General features: G+C 44.5%; 1 protein-coding gene across 1 annotated transcript in view; it reads left to right on the top strand.

The window, feature by feature from the left end:
• LOC137658693 (E3 ubiquitin-protein ligase RAD18-like) overlaps positions 1–23207 on the top strand; it is a 297989-nt gene that overhangs the window by 119867 nt on the left and 154915 nt on the right. The window contains exon 9 of the mRNA XM_068393684.1: positions 14632–14746. Coding sequence (XP_068249785.1) covers positions 14632–14746 — 115 coding nt within the window. The remainder of the gene's footprint in view (positions 1–14631; positions 14747–23207) is intronic.

Below are 23207 nucleotides of genomic sequence, written 5' to 3'. Positions count from 1 at the left end.
TTCTATTCTATTTTTCAATTTCGGAAGCATTTAACAATCAACAATTACCAGCTTTGTTTACCTTTGGTTGAGATCAGCTGATCTGAAGGTCTCGCTACCGTATCGAGAGAGTGCGTACATAGCATATGTATTGTTTATGTAATTTCTTAATTTATTCAAAATACCTTCTTGATGAATATTACCCTTAAGAAGTCCTCTTTGCTTTCCTCTCAACAACTGTTATACTTATATATGACAATAGACACCGATCTCCAGAAAATCTTCCCATCAGATGACAGGGTATTGAGGCTGAGGAAGGTTGCAAGACAATTCCTCAGACTAGAAAAACTCCCAGCCCAGAGGTGGTTATGTCTCCTTGGGCACCTATCATCCTTGGTCCATCTAGTTCCTAATAGCCTGCTCAGGATGCGATATCTCCAATTGAAGTTAAAGTCCAGCTAGAATCAGTCCAACGATTCCTTGGACGCTCTAGTATCTATGGGACTGGATGAATGGACGGACCTTGAGTGATGGGTGGCAGATGAGAATCCCTAGGACTTGATGGTCTTTCCAGATGCATCAAAAGAAGGGTTAGGGCCCACATGCTGCACAACACGGCCTAAGGTCTATGGTCATTGTCTGAAAGATACCAGCGCATAAATCTCTTGAAGATAAAGGCAGTCTTAGTGGCCCTTCATTAGTTCCAACAGTTCCTGGCATGCCACTCTGTGGTATTGATGAGCGACAACACCACAGTCTCGGCTTACATCAACAAACAAGGCAGTACCTTTTCGCAGCCTCTATCACATCTAGCAGTATAGATCCTTAGATGAGCAGAAGACAACTCGGTGACCATATCAGCTCGCTTCATTCTGGGCAAGAGGAATGTTCACGCAGACAATCTGAGCAGAGCGACTCAGTGGTCTTTGAATCATCTAGTAGCCAACAAAGTCCTGGCTTTCTAAGGTTCCCCAACTGTGGACCTGTTTGCAACATCCCTGAATTTCAGGCTTCCACTTAACTGCTCCCGAGGCCCGGACCCCAAGGCTCTCTGGGAAAATGCATTTCAACAACGGTGGGACAACATTGACGTTTATGCCTTTCCCCCATTCTGTCTGATGAGAAGAGTACTCAACATGACCAGAACATCGGTCAATCTCTCGATGACCATAATAGCTCTGCTATGAGATCACTTGGAATGGTTCCCAGAACTTCTGCAGCTTTTAACAGAACTTCCAAGAGAGCTCCTTCCATGACATGATCTACTTAGACAGCCACATGCAAACATCTCTCATAAAGCCATAACTTTGCTACGATTTCATGTCTGGAGACTATCCAGCACCTCCTCACTCAGAGAGGATTTTTGCAGCACATTGCGAAACAGATGGCTGGACATCTGCGGCTCTCATCAGCTTCAGTCTACCAGGCAAAGTAAAATTCCTTCTGTGGTTGATGTCGTGGAAAGGGTATCTCTCCCTTCCATGCCACTATTCCAGCAATAATGGAGTCCCTCGTACACCTGCAAGAAGAAGTGCTCCCCTCGGTTTCGGCAATAAAAGGTTACCGCTCAGCCTTGAGTCTCACCTTCAAGCTGAAAGGAGTAGATATTTGCTCTTCGCCGGAATTTTCTCTCCCTATACGATATTATGAACTTACCTGTCCCCAGTCAAAAGTGAGACATCCTCCGTGGAACGTGGTTCGGGACCGAAGTCCTCCCTACGAACCATTATGCCAGGCAACAGATCGCCAGCTCAGTTTGAAGATGGTCTTCCTACTCACTTTGGCTTTGGTCAAAAGAGTTAGTAAACTTCATGGCCTCCCGCTTGACATTGCCCATTCAAGGGGATGGGGGAGAGGTAAGCCTTAGCTTCGTCCCCGAGTTTATTGCAAAGACTCAAAATCTGGGGGGCAGGAATTGTAGATTCAATTCCTTCCGGATAACGAGTCTCCATTCTGTAATCGATGACCCAGATCAACTGTTACTATGCCCAGTAAGGAGTAGAGGTATTACCTCTAAAACACATCTGCTGCTCGCCCCTGAGTGCCAGCACTTTTCGTCAGCATGGGAAAGGTCAAGAGGAGGATCATGAAGAACACCATCTTCACCGGGATTCACAGATCATTTGACCTGGTACTGAATTCCGATCCTCTTCCGACTCGTCGACCGAGAGCACGTGACCTCAGGGCCATTGCTACGTCCCTGGGGTTCAAAAGAAATTACTATGTGGCGCAGGTTCTACAAGCAGGTGTGTGGAAGTGTCAGACAACCTTCACCGCCCACTACCTGCAAGACATAACCCACAGGAACATGGAAACATTTCCATTGTTCCTGTGGTGGCTGTACAACAACTGGTTTAAAGCCTCAAGCTCCTTGATGACAAGCAGCAGGAGGTTGAGGGCAAAGGTTACCCAGAATTAGCCTGGAATGGATGATTAAGAATGACTTGCTCCATCTCTTCTTCTTCTCAGAAAACTCTTACCTTCATTGTCACATTGTTAGTATCACGAGCACACAGCTTGTGTAGCCCGCGGATCATGCATAGCACGGTTTTCACCTATGTGCCAAACATGTTAGGTGAATACCCTGGTCAGGGCCAAAAGCCAGATTGGAAAGGACTTTTACCCTCCTAAAGGGTAAGTTTACCCATATAAGTAGCGTTGGTTTGTATTTAGAGATGGAACAAATGAAAAATTTTGAAGTAATTTGTATTTTTCCTACCAATACAAACCTGTAGCTGTTTATACAGATTGGCTCACCAGCACCAGTTCCCTTTGAAGTCCTACCTCCAAGCAAAGTGGGTGATAAACCAAGGTGTGTAAGTGAGAGGGGTAGTTATTACCCCCCACCCCCCTCCACTAACTAGTGTGTGGGTGATTAACCCTCGCCAAAAATCTAATGGCTTGTCTTTTAGCTTTGCTGAAAGTAATACCCCCATAAATAGCTACAGGTTTGTGTTGTTAAAGAAAATACAAATTACTTCCAAAGTTGTCATACTTGACTACAAAATGTCTGAAAACAGCAGCCAGCCAAGACTGCTATCATAAACAAAGTGTTTCGGGCAGCTTGTAGCCACCAAACATGTATGATAGATCTAAGGATTCTCTCATATCCCCCATTTTAGCTTGCAGGGAAGGTAAGGGTACTTTGCTCGTAAAATCTTTGAAGGGATGAACGGGCTTGACTTTTGGACGGCCATACTTCAATATCCAGGGTTCACTACTCAGTTACCACAATGGTTTGCAACAGGTATCATTCTTGTAAATGTCAATGTTTAAGGAATCTTTACCTGTTAGTCATTATGCTTTAGCCATCAAAGCTACTGATGTCTATCTGCCATGGTTCTTCCCACCAATTCTGGAAAGTATGACACTTCCGCCAATTCTGTAACGTAGCCAAAGTCCAAAATGAAAAATGTAAAAGGAATTTTTCATCATTCCTCCGCCTGACAAGGGACTCAGCCGAGTTTGATTGGTACTGTTAGGGTGCCACAGCCCTCCCTCCCCTGTCTTCCACCAAAAATGAAGCTTCATATGCTGACTCCCCTAGTGCCGCTATGTTAGTTGTCACAAACGTGATTCGAGGTAGCAGCAGGGCGTATCAAAACTGCGTCACAATTGCTCACTATTCATTTCTATTCCTAGCATACTCTTTTGCCTCTCACCTCTATCCTTTTGTCACCTAGGTCTTTCTTCACTCCATCCATTCACCCAAACCATGGCCTTTCCTCTTGCACCTCTCCCATCAACTTTTGCATTTATCACCTTCTTCTACAGACAACCATTTTTCATCCCCTTTACATGACCAAACCTCTTCAACACTTCACATTCACTCTAGCTGCTAATTCATTCTTCACACATGTTCTCATTCTTACTACTTTGTTCCTTTCCCTATGTCATCAAGATACTCCTAATGATACTAATAGCTTTTAGTAAACTATGAAAACTGTTATTATTATAAGATGTTTTGAAGAAGTTTTTAAATTATGTTAAGAGTTCTTATTGTTATTTACAGGTAGTATATTGGTCAGGGCACCAGCCAACTGTTGAAATACTACAGCTTGAGAGTAATTGGGTCCTTTGAATGTCAGACATTACTACATTGGATCCGTCTCTCTGGTTACGGCTTATTGTTCCTTTGCCTACGCATACACCAAATAGTCTGGTCTATTCTTTCCATATTCTTCTGCCCTCATACACCTGACAACACTGAGATTATCAAACAGTTCTTCTCTGGTCAAAGGGTTAACTACTGCACTGTAATTGTTCAGTGGCCACTTTCCTCTTGGTAAGGATAGAAGAGACTAGTTATTTTAAGTAGCTCTTCTAGAAGGACACTTGGGTAGTGCCATAGCCTCTGCACTATGGTCTTCGACTTTCTTGGGGGTAGAGTTTTCTTGCTTGAGTGTAAAGAATATAAATAAAAAATATATGTTAATGTTACGGTTGTTAAAATGTTTTATTTTGATTGTTCATTACTTGTATTTTGTTTATTTCCTTGTTTCCATTCTTCTTTGGGATTTTTTCCCTGTAGGAGTCCTTGGGCTTATAGGATTCTACTTATGCAACTAGGGTTGTAGCTTAGCTAGTAATAATGATAATGATAATATGTGCACATACCTTCCATAGCAATTGCTTGAATCAGCCGTCGTTTACATTTTTTCACCTTGGCTAGCTCCGGAAAAAGTATATTTCATTGATATGAAATTAATCCTTGAATAATGTTTATTTTCTACACAGATACAAACTTCCTAGTCATATATATGGGTTACTTCTTGTTTTGTTTTCTATAACCACACAATCAAAAGAAATTGGTTTGATTGCATCAGTCTTTGATGCTAGGCAACTGTTGTGCACGATGCATAACACTTGTTCAAACCACATCGCCCACACCGTATTCTTGTAGTGCTTAGTGCTTGTGTCTCTTTTGTCTTTAACATTTATTGTCACTTGTGTGCTATTATTGTTGGTGAGATTACGAGTGTGTGCCTTGTGACGATTATAGTCAGCTTACGCTGTACACGAGTTTATACTTCGTAATTCCATTTATATGCGACACTGGAAACCGCAATACATATTGAATAAAAAACAAAAAATTCTCTTTGAAAAATTTCGCTGCACGATGATTTCGAATAGCCCTCACTCCTTTGCACTAGGCTTGCTTCGCACCACTTCCCTCTCTCTCCCCCCAGCTCATCCCAGCTCTCCCTGTACTCTGTATATCCATTTACTGTGGTAAATAATTACAGCTATACAGTACAGTATTTGAAATAAGCCAAATTTTGATTGAACTGGTGTTTCATTTAACTGTATCCAATAGTAATGCATGTAATATTCACATTTTAGTATTTTATATGTAAATAAAGATGTAGCAAATTATAATCTTTCCATTGTTTATGTTTAATGCTTTCTAAATCAGCTGATTAAGGCATGCTACTGAAGGATATTTCATATTTCCTAAAAGAGAATTATTACCAAGATATTTTGGTTTTTTCAATATTAATCTTACCCGATGATCATGTAGCTGTCAACTCTGTTGCCCGACAGAAAAAATCTAAGGTCGGGATACGCCAGCGATCGCTATACAGGTGGGGGTGTACATCAACAGCGCCATCTGTCGAGCAGGTACTCAAGTACTTCTTGTCAACAAGAACTCAATTTTTCCTCTGTCGTGCCACCGGCAAGACCTACTTGGATACGCTGTTGTTTCTGGAGTTGTTTTTCACGATTTTGGTGATGTATTCGCTCTAGATTTTAGCCTTCGCTATTCAGGAACCTTTATCATTAGCTTATATAGCTTTTTGATTAGATTTGGATTAATTGTTAATGAACTTTGCTAGTTTTTGCATTTCCCCCCTGACTATTTCTGGAATTCAAGATGTCTGACCATTCACAAGTCCCTAAGTACAGGCAGTGTAGTGTTAGGGCTTGTTCTAGGCGTCTTCCGAAGGCCTCCATATATCCTCACACCGTTTGTTCCAATTGTAGGGGTAAAACCTGTCAATTGGAAGATCGATGTGAGGAATGCGCTGGGCTTTCGGAATTCGATTTTAACGAATTCCTAAAGAATGCACGTAGGCTAGAGAAGGATAGGATCAGGAGGAGTTCTTCTCGCTCTTTTGATTTTTCCTCTCCCCATGCCCCTCAACCTACTCCTTCCCCTGTAGTGGTGACTCCCGACCCTGCTACTAGTGCTCAACCCTCCATGGCGGATATGATGCGTGCCATTCAGGCTCTTGGTGACAGAGTGGAGTCATTAGCTAATGACCGTAATCAACTTTTGGCCGATGTCAAAGAGTTGAAAGCGCGAAGTGCAGTGGGAAGTGTAGTGAGTGCAAGTGAAGTGAAAAGTGTCAGTGTCAGTGTTGCGCATGAGGGTACTCCTGTACGTGCCAGTCGTCCTCCCAGTCCGGGACCTCTTGCAAGCTCCCAAGCCCAGGGGAGAAGCAATGTCGAAGGACCAAAGGGTTCGACAGGCCTTGATCAGCGTACGGACGTACCCTCAGTGGTTGCGGACGTATCTGTCAGAGATCGTCCCATCCACAAACAGACGAATGAGCCCTGTCATTCCTCGTCTGTGGAAGAAGTTTCGAGGAAGAAACGTTGGACCAAGGTCTCACGACCTCTCAAGCGTAAGGTCCCTTCCGAGCGAGTCCAACGGCCCAGGTGTAGCCACTGGGTCAGTTCAGACTCGCCGCAGTCTTCCGAAGACTGCACACCTCCCAAGAGAGGTAGAGTGGTTCCGCAACAGGCTACTACTCCGTCTGTTGCCGCACCAACCACGGTAGACCCTAAGTGGTCCATGCTGCAGACTATGCAGTCTCAGCTTGCTTCTTTCATGCAGGAGTATCGAGCTGAGAAGGTTGACACTGCACCTGTTAACCTACAACCTGCCACGGTTGTGCGCTCAGCAGATACTGCGGCTGCCTGCTCCCACACTCCACCTGTGAGAGCTCCACCACCGATGCGCAGTCGACCCTGCCAGACGCATGTTCATGCTGCACCCTCCGTAGACATGCGTGAGCTTCCGCATCAGCAGTGGGAAGGTGCTGTCGAGCTGCCGTGTTTTGACGCATTGCGGCATGCTCCGCAACCCATGCGGCATGCTCCGCAACCCATGCGGCATGCTCCACAACCCATGGCAGTCCCTCCCACGCACCAACACTCCGCTTTTGTTGTTGCCAGCTCGCAGACTGACCAGCAGCGGCATGTTGTTGGATCCGCAGCAGCTACGCATGCACCCGTGCTGCTGGATTCAGCCATTCAGCATTCTGCTCCACCTTTGCCACTTCCTCCTCAGCTTTCAGATGATGGAGTTTCTGAGGACGACGAAGCTGCACATTTGGATGATCCGCACTCCGACTTAGAAGAACCCAAGTCTACGCCTCCCTCCTTAGACTTTAGGAAAGTCCTTGCCCTGTTCAGGGACTTGTATCCGGAACAGTTTGTGTCTGCAACACCTCGCTCTCCTCCCTCCGAGTTTGCGTTAGGCATGCAGTCAGCAGCTCCTGCCTTCACCAAACTCGTTCTCGCACGCTCATCCAAGAGAGCTTTGAGGGTTATGGGAGAGTGGTTGCAGTCCAAGAAGCAGCTAGGAAAGACTGCTTTCATCTTTCCGCCTACCAAGCTTGCTTCCAAATCTAGCGTCTGGTATGCCACGGGAGAGGAACCCGGCTTGGGAGTTCCTGCCTCTGCCCAGGGCGACTTCTCAAGTCTGGTTGACTCTCCCCGCAGGCTGGCTATGAGACGATCTAAGATTTGCTGGTCCTTTTCTGACATGGATCATCTGTTGAAGGGAGTCTTTCGTGCTTTTGAGATCTTCAACTTCCTCGATTGGTGTTTGGGAGCTTTAAGCAGAAAGACTTCCCCTTCGGATAAGGACTCGGCCATGCTTATCATGTCTAGCATGGATAAGGCCATTCGGGATGGGTCTGGTGAGCTTGCGGCTTCGTACGTGTCGGGAGTGCTTAAGAAGAGAGACCATCTTTGCTCCTTCTTGTCTGCTGGGATCACTCCATGCCAGAAGTCGGAGTTGTTGTTTGCTCCGCTTTCCAAGTGTCTCTTTCCGGAAGAGCTGGTCAAGGGGATGGCTGCCTCGTTGATCCAGAAGGACACCCATGACCTGGTGGCGTCCTCCGCACGTAAGGCTAAAGCTTTACCTTCCGTGCCTAGACCTAGGATGGACACACCAGCGTCTAGGTTCATCCCGCCCTTTCGTGGCAGAACCTCCAGCAGAGGAGGTACCCGTGCCGACAGTCATCGTGGCAAATCGAAGAAGGGTTCCAAGTCCTCAAAAGGCAGAATCTGACTGCCTACCTCTCCAGACAGCAGTGGGAGCCAGGCTCAAGAACTTCTGGCAGGCTTGGGAGAACAGAGGTGCAGACGCTCAGTCTGTGAAGTTGCTAAGGGAGGGGTACAGGATTCCGTTCTGCCGCAGCCCCCCTTTAGCAACATCTCCCATCAACCTCTCTCCCAACTACAAGGAGAAGGACAAGAGGCTAGCGTTGCAACAAGAGGTGTCGCTCTTGCTACAAAAGGGAGCGGTAGTCATAGTCCGGGACCATCAATCCCCGGGCTTCTACAACCGTCTCTTCCTGGTAGCGAAGAAGACAGGAGGTTGGAGACCGGTGCTGGACGTCAGTGCTCTCAACGCTTTTGTCACCAAGCAGACGTTCACAATGGAGACGACGAAGTCGGTCCTAGCAGCGGTCAGGAAGGAAGACTGGATGGTCTCGTTGGACCTGAAAGACGCATACTTTCATGTTCCCGTCCATCCAGACTCCCAACCTTTCCTAAGGTTCGTCTTTGGAAAGGTCGTGTACCAGTTCCAAGCCCTGTGCTTTGGCCTAAGCACGGCACCTCTTGTGTTTACGAAACTGATGAGGAATGTTGCCAAATTCCTTCACTTGGCAGACATCAGAGCCTCCCTCTATTTGGACGACTGGCTTTTAAGAGCTTCGTCAAGTCGTCGCTGTCTGGAGAATCTCAGATGGACTATGGATTTGACCAAGGAATTGGGTCTCCTGGTCAATATAGAGAAGTCCCAGCTCGTCCCATCTCAAACCATTGTCTATCTAGGTATGGAGATTCAGAGTCGAGCTTTTCGGGCTTTTCCGTCGGCCCCCAGGATGCATCCAGAGCATGCTGAGAAGGAACCAATGTTCAGTCAGGCAGTGGATGAGTCTAATAGGGACGCTTTCATCGCTGGCCCTGTTCATCGAGTTAGGCAGACTCCACCTCCGCCCCCTTTAGTTTCATCTAGCTGCTCACTGGAGAAGGGACATGACGCTGGAAGCAGTCTCAGTGCCCATTTCTGAAGAGATGAGGTCTTCACTGACGTGGTGGAAGAACAGCATTCTTCTCAAGGAAGGTCTACCTTTGGCTGTTCAGACCCCCAACCACCGTCTCTTCTCGGACGCATCGGACACGGGCTGGGGTGCGACACTGGACGGACAGGAATGCTCGGGCACATGGAATCAGGAGCAAAGAACACTTCACATCAACTGCAAGGAGCTATTGGCAGTTCATCTGGCCTTGATAAACTTCAAGTCCCTCCATCTAAGCAAGGTGGTGGAGGTGAACTCCGACAACACCACAGCCTTGGCGTACATCTCCAAGCAAGGAGGGACTCATTCGAGGAAGTTGTTCGAGATCGCAAGGGACCTCCTCATTTGGTCAAAAGATCGAAAGATTTCGCTGGTAACGAGGTTCATTCAGGGCGACATGAATGTCATGGCAGATCGCCTCAGCCGGAAGGGTCAAGTCATCCCCACAGAGTGGACCCTTCACAAGAATGTTTGCAGCAGACTATGGGCCCTATGGGGCCAGTCCACCATAGATCTTTTCGCTACCTCGATGACCAAGAGGCTCCCGATGTATTGTTCTCCGATTCCAGACCCAGCAGCAGTTCACGTGGATGCCTTCCTTCTGGACTGGTCCCATCTCGACCTGTATGCGTTCCCTCCGTTCAAGATTGTCAACAGGGTACTTCAGAAGTTTGCCTCTCACGAAGGGACACGGTTGACGTTGGTTGCTCCCCTCTGGCCCGCGAGAGAATGGTTCACCGAGGTACTGCAATGGCTAGTGGACGTTCCCAGGACTCTTCCTCTAAGAATGGACCTTCTACGTCAGCCGCACGTAAAGAAGGTACACCCAAGCCTCCACGCTCTTCGTCTGACTGCCTTCAGACTATCGAAAGACTCAAGAGCTAGAGGCTTTTCGAAGGAGGCAGCCAGAGCGATTGCCAGAGCAAGGAGGACATCCACTCTCAAGGTCTACCAGTCTAAATGGGAAGTCTTCCGAAGCTGGTGCAAGGCGAATGCAGTATCCTCAACCAGTACCTCTGTAACGCAGATAGCTGACTTCCTTCTACATCTAAGGAACGTAAGATCCCTATCAGCGCCTACGATCAAGGGTTACAGAAGTATGTTGGCAGCGGTTTTCCGCCACAGAGGCTTAGATCTTTCCTCCAACAAAGATCTACAGGACCTCCTTAGGTCTTTTGAGACCTCAAAGGAGCGTAGGTTGGCCACACCAGGCTGGAACCTAGACGTGGTTTTGAAGTTCCTGATGTCAGCAAGGTTCGAACCGCTTCAATCAGCCTCTTTTAAGGATCTCACATTGAAGACTCTTTTCCTCGTTTGCTTAGCAACAGCTAAAAGAGTCAGTGAGATTCACGCCTTCAGCAGGAACATAGGTTTTACATCTGAAACGGCTACATGTTCCTTGCAGCTTGGTTTTTTAGCTAAAAACGAGCTTCCTTCTCGTCCTTGGCCCAAGTCGTTCGAAATCCCAAGCCTGTCCAACTTGGTTGGGAACGAACTAGAGAGAGTACTTTGCCCAGTAAGAGCTCTTAAGTACTATTTAAGACGTACAAAGCCACTACGAGGACAATCAGAAGCTTTATGGTGTTCTATCAAGAAACCTGCTTTACCGATGTCTAAGAACGCAGTTTCTTATTACATCAGGCTTTTGATTAGAGAGGCCCATTCTCATCTGAAGGAAGAAGACCTTGCTTTGCTGAAGGTAAGGACACATGAAGTTAGAGCTGTCGCTACTTCAGTGGCCTTCAAACAGAACCGTTCTCTGCAGAGTGTTATGGATGCAACCTATTGGAGAAGCAAGTCAGTGTTCGCATCATTTTACCTCAAAGATGTCCAGTCTCTTTACGAGAACTGCTACACCCTGGGACCATTCGTAGCAGCGAGTGCAGTAGTAGGTGAGGGCTCAACCACTACATTCCCTTAATCCCATAACCTTTTTTAATCTTTCTCTTGAAATGCTTTTTATTGTTGTTTTTGGGTTGTACGGAAGGCTAAGAAGCCTTCCGCATCCTGGTTGATTTGGCGGGTGGTCAAATTCTTTCTTGAGAAGCGCCTAGATTAGAGGTTGTGATGAGGTCCTTTAGTATGGGTTGCAGCCCTTCATACTTCAGCACCTAGGAGTCGCTCAGCATCCTAAGAGGATCGCTAGGCTCAGTAAGGAAGACGTACTTAAAAAAGGCAGAGTAATGGTTCAAGTCGACTTCCTTACCAGGTACTTATTTATTTTATGTTTGTTATTTTGAATAACTGATAAAATGAAATACGGGATACTTAGCTTCTAATGTTAACATGTATGCTGGTCTCCACCCACCCCCCTGGGTGTGAATCAGCTACATGATCATCGGGTAAGATTAATATTGAAAAATGTTATTTTCATTAGTAAAATAAATTTTTGAATATACTTACCCGATGATCATGAATTTAAGGACCCTCCCTTCCTCCCCATAGAGAACCAGTGGACCGAGGAGAAAATTGAGTTCTTGTTGACAAGAAGTACTTGAGTACTTGCTCGACAGATGGCGCTGTTGATGTACACCCCCACCTGTATAGCGATCGCTGGCGTATCCCGACATTAGATTTTTTCTGTCGGGCAACAGAGTTGACAGCTACATGATCATCGGGTAAGTATATTCAAAAATTTATTTTACTAAGGAAAATAACATTTTAGTTGATAAAATAAGCTAGACTCAGGGGTTGGCATCAATTCCGAGGAACAACACAGGATAATTACATCTTACCTGGCAATTTCCTCCCCACGGGCCTCCTCACGAGCCATTGGCTCTCCTGGACATGCAGCTCAAGACGGACAGGACAGTGGTTGGTGTAACACCTACGTGGCGGGACAGCGACGACCATGTCTCCCGCCAGATCCTCAGGCGGGAATCAGGAGTACAGGTGTCGCAAGTGACAATAACCTGCGATATCACAGCTGTGATCCAACTCCACAATGCACATACACCGCAGATGGCTCAGCACATCTACGGAAAACCACTTCCAAAGAACGTCCGTTGGAGTATTCCTCCAAAAGGCGAAGGATAAATCTCCAGAAGGCTGCCAACAAAAGAGTGTACGTCCAGAAGCTTACGCAGGCCCGAACTGCCTCAGCCCGGCCTCCACTCACTGCACTGCAGTTCCATTCCAACCCGAAAACAAAATAAAAACAATCGTTAACACGATAGTTAGGCAATTAACAACGAGGAGGAATCACTGAGCAAAACCACTGAACGTTACGTTAACGTAAAAAAATTACAGTTACTGAACTGAATATAATAGAGCACTTAAAACTAAAGTACAAGGCTGATTTAAGAAAACAAACAAGCAATAAATTATGTTAATTTGACACTCTGCAATATAAGGGTATGTAATAAGCGCTATGGCAGATGGTGATCTTGAATGGACTTGAAGCCATCATTTGGAATCCACCCTAATGCAAGTAAGAATGCATTGAAGTTGAGTTCTTGTTGATATATTAACATTTTATATACTATGCAACACTTTATGTTGATATCACTTCACCCTGGCAAAGTATTTAATTCTGTAGAATTGGACATAAAGCCCTGCCTCCTTACAAGCTGGCTGCGTTGTTCACAAATAATTCACTTTGATCTCGTGTTATTACTAATAGTGATTGTATCTTGATAGAGAAAATGTTGACCTCTTACCTTCATTGAGACTTCCTCCTGCCTAAGGAAGACTCCCATATAAATGACTCTGAAGTTTGTATCTGTGCAGGAATAAACTACAGATTCTATATAATTGGTAATTTTCCTAGTTATACAAACCTGAGTCATTTACCAAAGGTCCCTCCTCAACTGCCCCACAAGTCTATGACCAGATGAGTGTTGTGATTAAGCTCTTTGAAGAAAAGTTATGCGTCATGTGCAGCAGTTGCTTAGAAACAGAGCCTGTCACAATCAAACCAATTTCTTTTGATTATATGGCCGTAGAAAACGAAACAAGAAGTAACTCATATAAATGTCTCAGGTTTGTATAACTAGGAAAAATACAAATATAGAATTTGTAATTTTTTGGTTTTCCATAGTTATTATATTTAGAATATCTTTTCTTGTATATATCGATTCATTCCTTTCTTGGTGCCAAGGCTTTATTTCTATGCAAGGAATTAAAATGCTGTTTGAAAAATTTTCCTGGTCTTAAGGCCTTTTACCGTAACATGTGAAAGTCGGTTTGTATCCTCTTTTTGTCATGACTTCAATCTATAAATTTTTTTTTTCATTCTATAAATTTGAGGTGTCTCCATTTTCACCAAGATTTTGACATACCATTGCATTAACTTTAGCAATGGAGGGGGTCATGGCAGTGCTACATTGTATCCCCTTTCTCGTTATGATTAATGTATTTCCAAAATCAAAGATTTTTTCATCCCATGCTTATGCAAAGTTTCAACAAAATACTTTCTCCTCTCTTAAATTAAGAATTTTCTATTCTTGATTACTATATTTCCAAAATCAAAGATTTTTTTTAATCCCATACTTGTGCCCAGTTTCAACAAAATACTTTTTCCTCTTTCTCAATTAAATTAAGAATTTTCACCTTTTCTATCACCTTTTCTATTCACCTTATCTGTTGATATTTTTTATTCTTTAGCCACCATTCACTTCACTTAAACTGTATTCAGAAGCCATAATTTCATGATAGATTGTGATCCCTTGATAAACTTTCTTTGTTATATTTAATGATCAAAGATATCACCTGCACTCACTTGATAAACTTTCTTTATTATATTTGATGTAATGATATCACATGCACTCGTGATTCAAGATGCAGTGAAAGACTGAGGACCTGATCATACTGGGTAGAATGCAGGTATCTTGATGTTAGGCACAACACATGACTCGGCACATGATCACGTTCAAGCTACTGACTTGAGTGGGTGTTGAGCAGACCATCGAATACAAACGATGGCATACTTTGAAGATTTTGCTCATTGTTTTTGTAGCCCATATAAATAAATTTCACACGTACTGTATACTTTTGTATGATGGTATCAATTGATGTACTGCTGATATTCAAATCATTGTTTGGAAAATCCACAGCTTAGGAGGGCAAACTGTACCCTTATGATGTTCATGCAATAAACCACCACCTTCCCTCCATTTAGCAGCGTAAAATCAAAGTAGACGATAAGTTTGTATGTCAAACGCTGAGTAGTAAGCGCAACCGATGAGTAATGGCTCTAGTCTCTACCTGTTCTAGTCAATATACACTCTCAGATTCTCATTTTATATTGTTTTATCTTTTATATTTGTGGTTCAGAGCATATCAAATAAATATGGGTTAAGTGCATTTTGCTATAAATTTTTTTTTTCAGGTATACTACTTTGTATAATGTAGAATGTGATGCTGCAGAACCACGGCCTGTCCAGGAGCTTTTACGTCAGGTAGAACGTGAGGAGAAGGAAGAAGCCAGAGGGACAACTAAAAGTGTAAGTTTTTGAAGAACAACAATGTTGAACTTATGGAATTTCGAATTTATTCCCACACAGATACAAACTTCAGAGCCCTTTATATTGATTACTGCTAGTCCTTTTTTCTATGACTGGCAAATCAAAGAAAATTGGGTTGATAACACCACGCTTTGTTGCTAGGCAACCATAGCACATTTATATGCTACAAGAAGACTCTTGTCCACATTGCCTCCCCACAACACTGCTAATTGTGAAGTGAAAAGGTTATGCTCTCCCTCGTTATGATTGAGCCTCTTGCATTCAACTCACTAACCCTTTTAGTGTTAAGTGCTCATGACTTGTGTCTTTTCTTTACTCCCGGTCACTTGCATTACTATTCGCTATCTCTTAGATACAGGTGAGTGCTTTATGTCTAGTAAATCTCTCTATTTACATTCTTGCCCAGGGTGGTATAGCGACAATTGTGTCATCCCTATGAGCCGGGCAGACATAGACACATAATTTTTGTCCCTCTTGCATAGTGAAGAGATGTTCAAGGGAATCACCATATAAGTACTACAGTTACCCCCCTGAGTCGCGGGGCTTATTCGTGAATACTTGAATGCCATTCAAGAATGCTTTTCTCCCGGTGCAAAATACAAACTTTCCGTTCTTTAAGGTGCGTTATTATTTCAGCGAAGCTGAAGAGTAGCCGAAGCTAAAAGTTTAACAGGGTTCAACGACTCACTGCTAGTTAGCAGGGGTAGCGAGGGGTCTGTTTACACTCCGCTTCCACCAGCACTAGTGACTAACTGTCACTTTTCAATTCAGCCTGGTAGAGTGCAGAAGTGTTTCACTCTCCCGTTAACCTTAAATAACTTGCTGAAACTTAATTTTTCTTACCTTTTTCTTTTTTCAGCTGTGCTTGCCCGTGGGGATTATTGCTACGCGGGTTTGTCTGAGCTTGAAAGGGTGCCAATGCAGCACCTTCATGTTCGCTGAGGAGATGGATCCTCAAGGTCTCTGCCCTTTATGCCGAGGTCACTCGCGTACGCAGGGGTCTCTTTGTGATGTGTGTAGGGAGTGGTCGAAATTTAGCAGACAAAATTAGAAGGGTAAAAGAGATTCTTCCCCTTTGAGGTCAGCCTCGAAAGGGAAGAAGGCTTGCCATCTTTTTCCTCCAGCTCGATCTCCCCACCCTGACTCTGCCTGACCGGCTTCCTACGGGGAACGGTTAAGTACGAGTGGCGCCCCTATAACTCCAGGACAACCTTGTGTGAGTTCTTCTCCCGTAGCCTTCCCTAGTGGGGCAGTGGTAGAGACCTTCGCAGGGGATTCTTTCAGACGATGCTGTTTGTCTGCTGTGGCTCTCCCTGGGGTTGACGGGTCGTCCGTCAAAGGAGAGGTTACAGGAAGTCCTTCGTTTGGGTGTGCATGCACACTCAGACACTGAGACCTCATCTCCTGCTCTCCCTGATGTCCCCCCCCCCCTGCTCTGGCAGAGGATAGGAGCAGTTGAGGACAAGCACAACTCTTAAGTGGCTTGTCACTAGACCTTGTGGTCTCGGGAACGAGTTTCAGCTTCGTTCCGGAGGTTGTGCAGGGAGTTGATCCTCTCGTCGGGTTTGCCTGAAGGGAGGAGATAGGAAATGCACGACCGAGAGGTTTGCCTCCAGGTGTTGAATAGTCCAACCTTCCTAGGAAGGATGACCCGACACTCCCTTCTGAACAGCAGCTCCCTCGTCCGCGAGGTAATCCGCCTCTCAGGGGAAGAGATGTTTATCGTTCTTTTCACTTGCGAGTGGAAAGGTCTTCTCCTAAGGGGTCCCCCTCCATGAGGGTTCCGCCGAAAGGCTTGGAATTCGTCCATACCCTGCTCCAGTTCATCGGAGCTCAGCTTTTTGGAGCTGGATGACGAGGATGGGAGAAGGTTACCATTTGCTCCTCCTCCTCGCCATAGCGATGCGCTCAGCGCTACGTGAAAGCAGTCTTGCACAAGATCGGTTTGACAGGTAACTCTCTGGAGTTCATACCTGTCCAGCTGCAGTCGCGCAAGTGCTCAGTCCCCTGTCTTACCCCACCCCTCGTGGCAAGGAAAGCGTTGGGCCTATCTCCTTTGGGAGATCAGGTGAGTAGGAGAGCCTCTCTCCTAGTTGCTCTCTTGAGACTATTGTGTTTCACCGCTGATGGATTATCATTATAATTATTTACATATACAGTATATATATGATTATCATTGTTATATGTACCTTTATTGCTAATACACATTTAGTATATATGTTGTGTTAGGAATACATGTATGCAAGTATTCTTGTTTATTGGAGCATAGGGAATACTATGTAGCATTTATATAATCTCATGTGGCATGCATTTCATATTTTAATTATCTGGTATTATTGCAACCAGTTTTTCCCATAGCCCGCCACTGTTCACAGCTCCTCCAGTATATTACGTTTATTTTGATTATTTTCACTTATTATATGGCTTAAGACCTTACGCAAGTGTTTCTGTGAAAACCTTATTTACTTTATATCTAACGACTCTTCCCCTCTTATACTGGATACGGCAATCGTATCCTTGACACAGTCTTCCATTGAAAGACTGACAACGCTGCCCGTCCAGTTCTCTGCGATGTAGATGACCAATATGGAACAGGTTGCAAAGTGCCTTGGAATCCGCTTCACGGCTGGACTATTGGTTGGGCTCGGTCGGTTATCTTGTTAAGGACGAGGACTTTAAACTCTCCTAAGAGGAAGGAAACTTTGTTCGCTTTCCTTCCTTCAGGTGCGTTAACCCTTGAATTCTTAACAGAAAATGTGGTTAACCAATGGGTTAACTGGGTCTGAAGGCGACAAGATGCAATCATCTCAAGATTTCAGAAACAGGTGCCAAAGAGAGAGGCAATGAAGCTGTGTAACTCCCCTCCTTGTTTAATGGGGATTACATTGAGGGTGTAGCAGACTGATGGCGAAGGGTCAGCCAGGACACTCTCCTCCAATGAGTTGTTTCCTCTCACTCCTACCAGCCAGCACCTCCAAAGCAGAGGCAACCTTCCCCAACCCCTCAAGGTAGCCAGAGGAAGAGTGCTCCGAAGAAGAGGGCGAAATTTCAAGACGAGGCTGAAAGGCAACAAGAAATCCCAGCAAGGACACCCACGCTAAAGAGGGCAATCCCCCAACCATTCCACTGGTAAGGTGATGCCTGATGAGCAGATGGCAGAGGTGGATGGACTACGGAGCTGACCCTTGGTTGACTTCTGTATTAAGAAAGGAGTACATTGTCCCTCCTCCACTGACTTAAAATCAGTCAACGACGAGGTCCTATGCGAAGCGATCAGCAAAAGACAAGACCCTAGGGGCCAAAGTCAGGACTTTGCTAGAGAAGGACGCTCTTCAGGAGGCCTTGGTAGGGTCCCCAGGCTTACAGTCTATTATTTAAAGTGTAAAAGACATCTGGAAGCTGGAGACCCGTTACAGACCTTTCAGCCCTGAACGAGTTTGTCCTACAGACTCATTTCAAAATGGAGATGGCATAAATGATCAGACAGACTGTCTGACCGAATGACTTCATGATCTCGGACCTGAAAGACACGTACTTCCAGATCCCAATCCATCCTTCATCAAGGGAGTACCTGTGCTTTATGATAGAAGAACAGATATACCAGTTCAAGTGCTGTGCTTCGGCCTGTCCACAGCACCTTAGGTGTTCATGAGAGTCTTCACTCTAGTGTCCACCTGGGCGCACAAGAAAGGCATTCGTCTCCTTCATTATCTAGACGATTGGCTGATTCTTGTAGACTCGAGGGAGAACCTTCTCCTCCTCCGAGAAAAACTTCTTTCCTTTTGTCATGATTTGGGGATCCTGATAAACCGAGAGAAATCTCAACTGCAACCGGTCCAAGATATGGTACATCTAGGAATGAGAATCAAGACCACACTTGGCGAAATCTTCCTATCTGAGGACAGAGCGAAGAGACTGAAAGAGGTAGCCCAGGACATCCTCGCGAGAGAAGAGTTGCTAGCACATCGATGGCGAAAGCTGTTAGGACACCGAACTTCCATAGAAAAGTTAGTTCCACACGGCTGTCTCTGCATTCCGTCACTTCAGTGGCAGCCGAAGACCTTGTTCCAGCACAGATACCCACCAGGCCCTATAGTGCCAGTGGGTCCCAAACAGAAGAGAGACCTGAACTGGTGGGTGTTAGACACCACCTAGTTAAGGGAGTAGGCCTTCTTTCTCCTCCCCCAGATTTGATGTTCTCAACAGATGCATCTGTTACTCCGGACGGCTTCCGGACTCTGGTCCGCATCTGAAAGACGGTGCCTAATGACCCTCCTAGAAATGAAAGCTGCTTTTCTGGCTTTCAAGCATTTCTAACAGTATTTTACAGGGCGCTACGTAGTGCTGATGAGCGACAACTCTATAGTGGTAACTCACATAACAAGCAAGGAGTACTTTTTCACAGCTTCTATGCCAGCTAGCTGTAGAAATCCTGAAATTGACAGAAGAGAACTAAGTAACTTTAACAGTCCGCTTCATCCCCAGCAAGAAGAACATGCTGGTGGACAAAATGAGCAGAAGGACTCAGATAGTTGGTTCTGAGTGGTCTTTAAATCAACAGATAGCCAACAAAGTCTTGACTTTGTGGAGTTCGCCAACGGCAGATCTGTTCGCGACGTCCCTCTACCAGAAACTTCGTGTGTACTGCTCGTCAGTAACAGACCCACTAGCGTTCTGGCATGATCCCTTCCAACACCCGTGTGACAGGAGGCTACTGAACAAAGTGAGGACATCACAAGACGTAATGATGATCCTCAAAGCTGTGCTGTGGCAGCATGCAGAGTGGTTTTCGGACTTTCTATATCTGCTCGTAGAGACACCAAGAAAACTGCCCCCACTTCCCAATCTACTCGGGCAACCACACGTGAAGATTTTCCATCGAACGGCTCTAGGTCATCCAGATGAAGATCTTCGCTTCTGATCTGTGGACACAATATTGAAAGGGATACATAGTATCCCTGGACTGAGGGATCAAAACACTGTTCAACAATGGACTTCTTGAGAAACAAGATCAATAAAAAGTCCAACAGAAATTTACAAGAATCTGATTTCTCACTATTAAATCGAGAATAAGGTATCCCCATAAAGTATAGTAATTTCTGCATTGGGTTTCCAGAAAATAAGACACTGGTATTTGACTTATTTTTCTAGGCTGGTGGTAAAGTAAAGCTGAAGGAAAATTAAAGGGTCAGATTCCTGACTTAAAACCTTCATGTCTGGGATCATGATGATAATCATAGAAGATTTCAAGTCCCTCCCTCTCATTTCTCAATAGGAGGGGGGTTGTCCTCCGAGGAGACAGGTCTGCCCTCTAGAAACTCCACGATAAATAGCCGACAGAAGATATAAAACTACTCGACAGTAATAATGTACTTTACCTTATACAGAAATTTAATAAAAATATCCATTTGTTTCCTGTGACACAAGAAGTCTTCTATAATGTATACTTTATAAGATGTATATATGATAAACAAATATCATACATACACATACATATACCAAGGCACTTCCCCCAATTTTGGGGGGTAGCCGACATCAAACAAATGAAACCAAAAAAAAAGGGGACCTCTCCTCTCTACGTTCCTCCCAGCCTGACAAGTGACTCAACCGAGTTCGGCTGGTACTGCTAGGGTGGCACAGCCCACCCTCCCCCGTTATCCACCACAGATGAAGCTTCATAACGCTGAATCCTTTATTGCTGCTCCCTCCGCGGTCATCCAAGGCACCGGAGGAAGCAGCAGGGCCTACCAGAACTGCGTCACAATTGCTCGCCATTCATTCCTATTTCCAGCACGCTCTCTTGCCTCTTTCACATCTATCCTCCTATCACCCAGAGCTTCCTTCACTCCATCCATCCACCCAAACCTTGGCCTTCCTCTTGTACTTCTCCCATCAACTCTTGCATTCATCACCTTCTTTAGCAGACAGCCATTTTCCATTCCCTCAACATGGCCAAACCACCTCAACACATTCATATCTACTCTAGCTGCTAACTCATTTCTTACACCCGTTCTCACCCTCACTACTTTGCTCCGAACCCTATCTACTCGAGATACACCAGCCATACTCCTTAGACACTTCATCTCAAACATATTCAATTTCTGTCTCTCCGTCACTTTCCTTCCCCACAACTCCGATCCATACATCACAGTTGGTACAATCACTTTCTCATACAGAACTCTCTTTACATTCATGCCCAACCCTCTATTTTTTACTACTCCCTTAACTGCCCCCAACACTTTGCATCCTTCATTCACTCTCTGACGTACATCTGCTTCCACTCCACCATTTGCTGCAACAACAGACCCCAATACTTAAACTGATCCACCTCTTCAAGTAACTCTCCATTCAACATGACATTTAACCTTGCACCACCTTCCATTCTCGTACATCTCATAACCTTACTCTTACCCACATTAACTCTCAACTTCCTTCTCTCACACACCCTTCCAAATTCTGTCACTAATCGGCCAAGCTTCTTTTCCGCATCTTCAACCAGTACAGTATCATCCACAAACAACAACTGATGGTCATTCTCGTCTACCAGTTTCAATCCTCGTCCAAGCACTCGATCATTCACCTCTCTCACCACTCCATCAACATACAAGTTAAACAACCACGGCAACATCACACATCCCTGTCTCAGCCCCACTCTCACCGGAAACCAATCGCTCACTTTATTTCATATCATAACATGCTTTACTACCTTTGTAGAAACTTTTCACTGCTTGCAACAACCTTCCACCAACTCCATATAACCTCATCACATTCCACATTGCTTCCCTATCAACTTTATCATACGCTTTCTCCAGATCCATAAATGCAACATACACCTCTTTACCTTTTGCTAAATATTTCTCGCATATCTGCCTAACTGTAAAAATCTGATTCATACAATCCCTACTAAAAACTGATGAAAAAAAAGATACATATTTCTGAGAGAGAGAGAGAGAGAGAGAGAGAGAGAGAGAGAGAGAGAGAGAGAGAGAGAGAGAGAGAGAGAGAGAGAGAGAGAGAGAGGAGAGAGAGAGAGAGAGAGAGAGAGAGAGAGAGAGAGAGAGAGAGAGAGAGAGAGAGAGAGAGAGAGAGAGAGAGATCCCCCCACACACAAAGACAAGAGCTTCTAACTGTCCTGGGAGTCGAACCCTGGTCCGGGAAGCTTGTATAAACAATGACCGTACCACTTGGCCACGAAGAAAGATAAAAGTCAATGACAATTCCTCTGTACGTATACCTGCCAAATTCAGGTTTTTTTGTACTTAGAATTGACATCGACCCATCTTCACCATCGTAGCTAATTGGTATGTTTGGGACTTGGCATTGGATTAATATATTTTGCATATTTAGATGCGTTTTTCATATTTAAATAAGCCATATATTTTTTTATACATTAATGTCTGGATTCTCTTAACGACCTCGGGATCAGAGCCCCAGGCAAATTCACGCAAAGACAAGAGCTTCTAACCGGCTGGGAGTCGAACCCTGGTCCGGGAAGCTTGTATAAACAGTGACACTACCACTTGGCCAAAAAGAAAGATGAAAGTCAATGACAATTCTTCTGTACTTATACCTGTCAAATTCAGGTTTTCTGTACTTTCTGTACTTTTGAGAAACATATAAGGTCTGTGTCTTCTTCAATTGCACAAAAAATTGGCTTATTGAGAAAGTCTCTTAAGATATTAGGTGATCAATCTATTCTGAAGAAGTGTTTTAATTCTTTTATTCTACCTTGTTTTGAGTATTGTTCTCCTGTCTGGTCTTCAGCTGCTGATTCTCATCTTAATTTATTGGACAGAAACTTACGGTCTATTAAATTTCTTATTCCTGATCTAGATATTAATCTCTGGCACCGTCGTTCAATTAGTTCATTATGCATGTTGCATAAGATTTTTCATAACTCTGACCATCCTTTACATTCAGATCTCCCTGGACAATTCTATCCTGTTCGTAATACTAGGCAGGCAGTTAATTCTAATAGCCAGGCCTTTTCCATCATAAGACTCAATACCACGCAGTACTCTAGAAGTTTTATTCCAGCTGTTACCAAGTTGTGGAATGATCTTCCTAATCGGGTTGTTGAATCAGTAGAACTTCAAAAGTTCAAAGTTGGAGCAAATGCTTTTTTGTTGACCAGGCGGACACGAGTCTTTTTATAGTTTATATATGACATATTTGTTTTTGAAGTTGTTCATAGTTTATATATGACATATCTGTTATGACGTTACTTTTTTTAGAATGATTTACTGTTAATTTGTTCTCTTCAGTTATTTATTTCCTTATTTCCTTTCCTCACTGGGCTATTTTTCCCTATTGGAGCCCCTAGGCTTATAGCATTTTGCTTTTCCAATTAGGGTTGTAGCTTGGATAGTAATAATAATAATAATAATTGACATGATTTATAATTCGCTTTGTTTTTAGATATAAATATGATACTGAAATG

The sequence above is a fragment of the Palaemon carinicauda genome, chromosome 19 (assembly GCF_036898095.1).
Source record: "Palaemon carinicauda isolate YSFRI2023 chromosome 19, ASM3689809v2, whole genome shotgun sequence".
NCBI classification, from domain to species: Eukaryota; Metazoa; Arthropoda; class Malacostraca; order Decapoda; family Palaemonidae; genus Palaemon; species Palaemon carinicauda.
The sequence above is the reverse complement of the archived record's forward strand: the minus strand, read 5'-3'. Positions and strand labels throughout refer to the sequence as shown.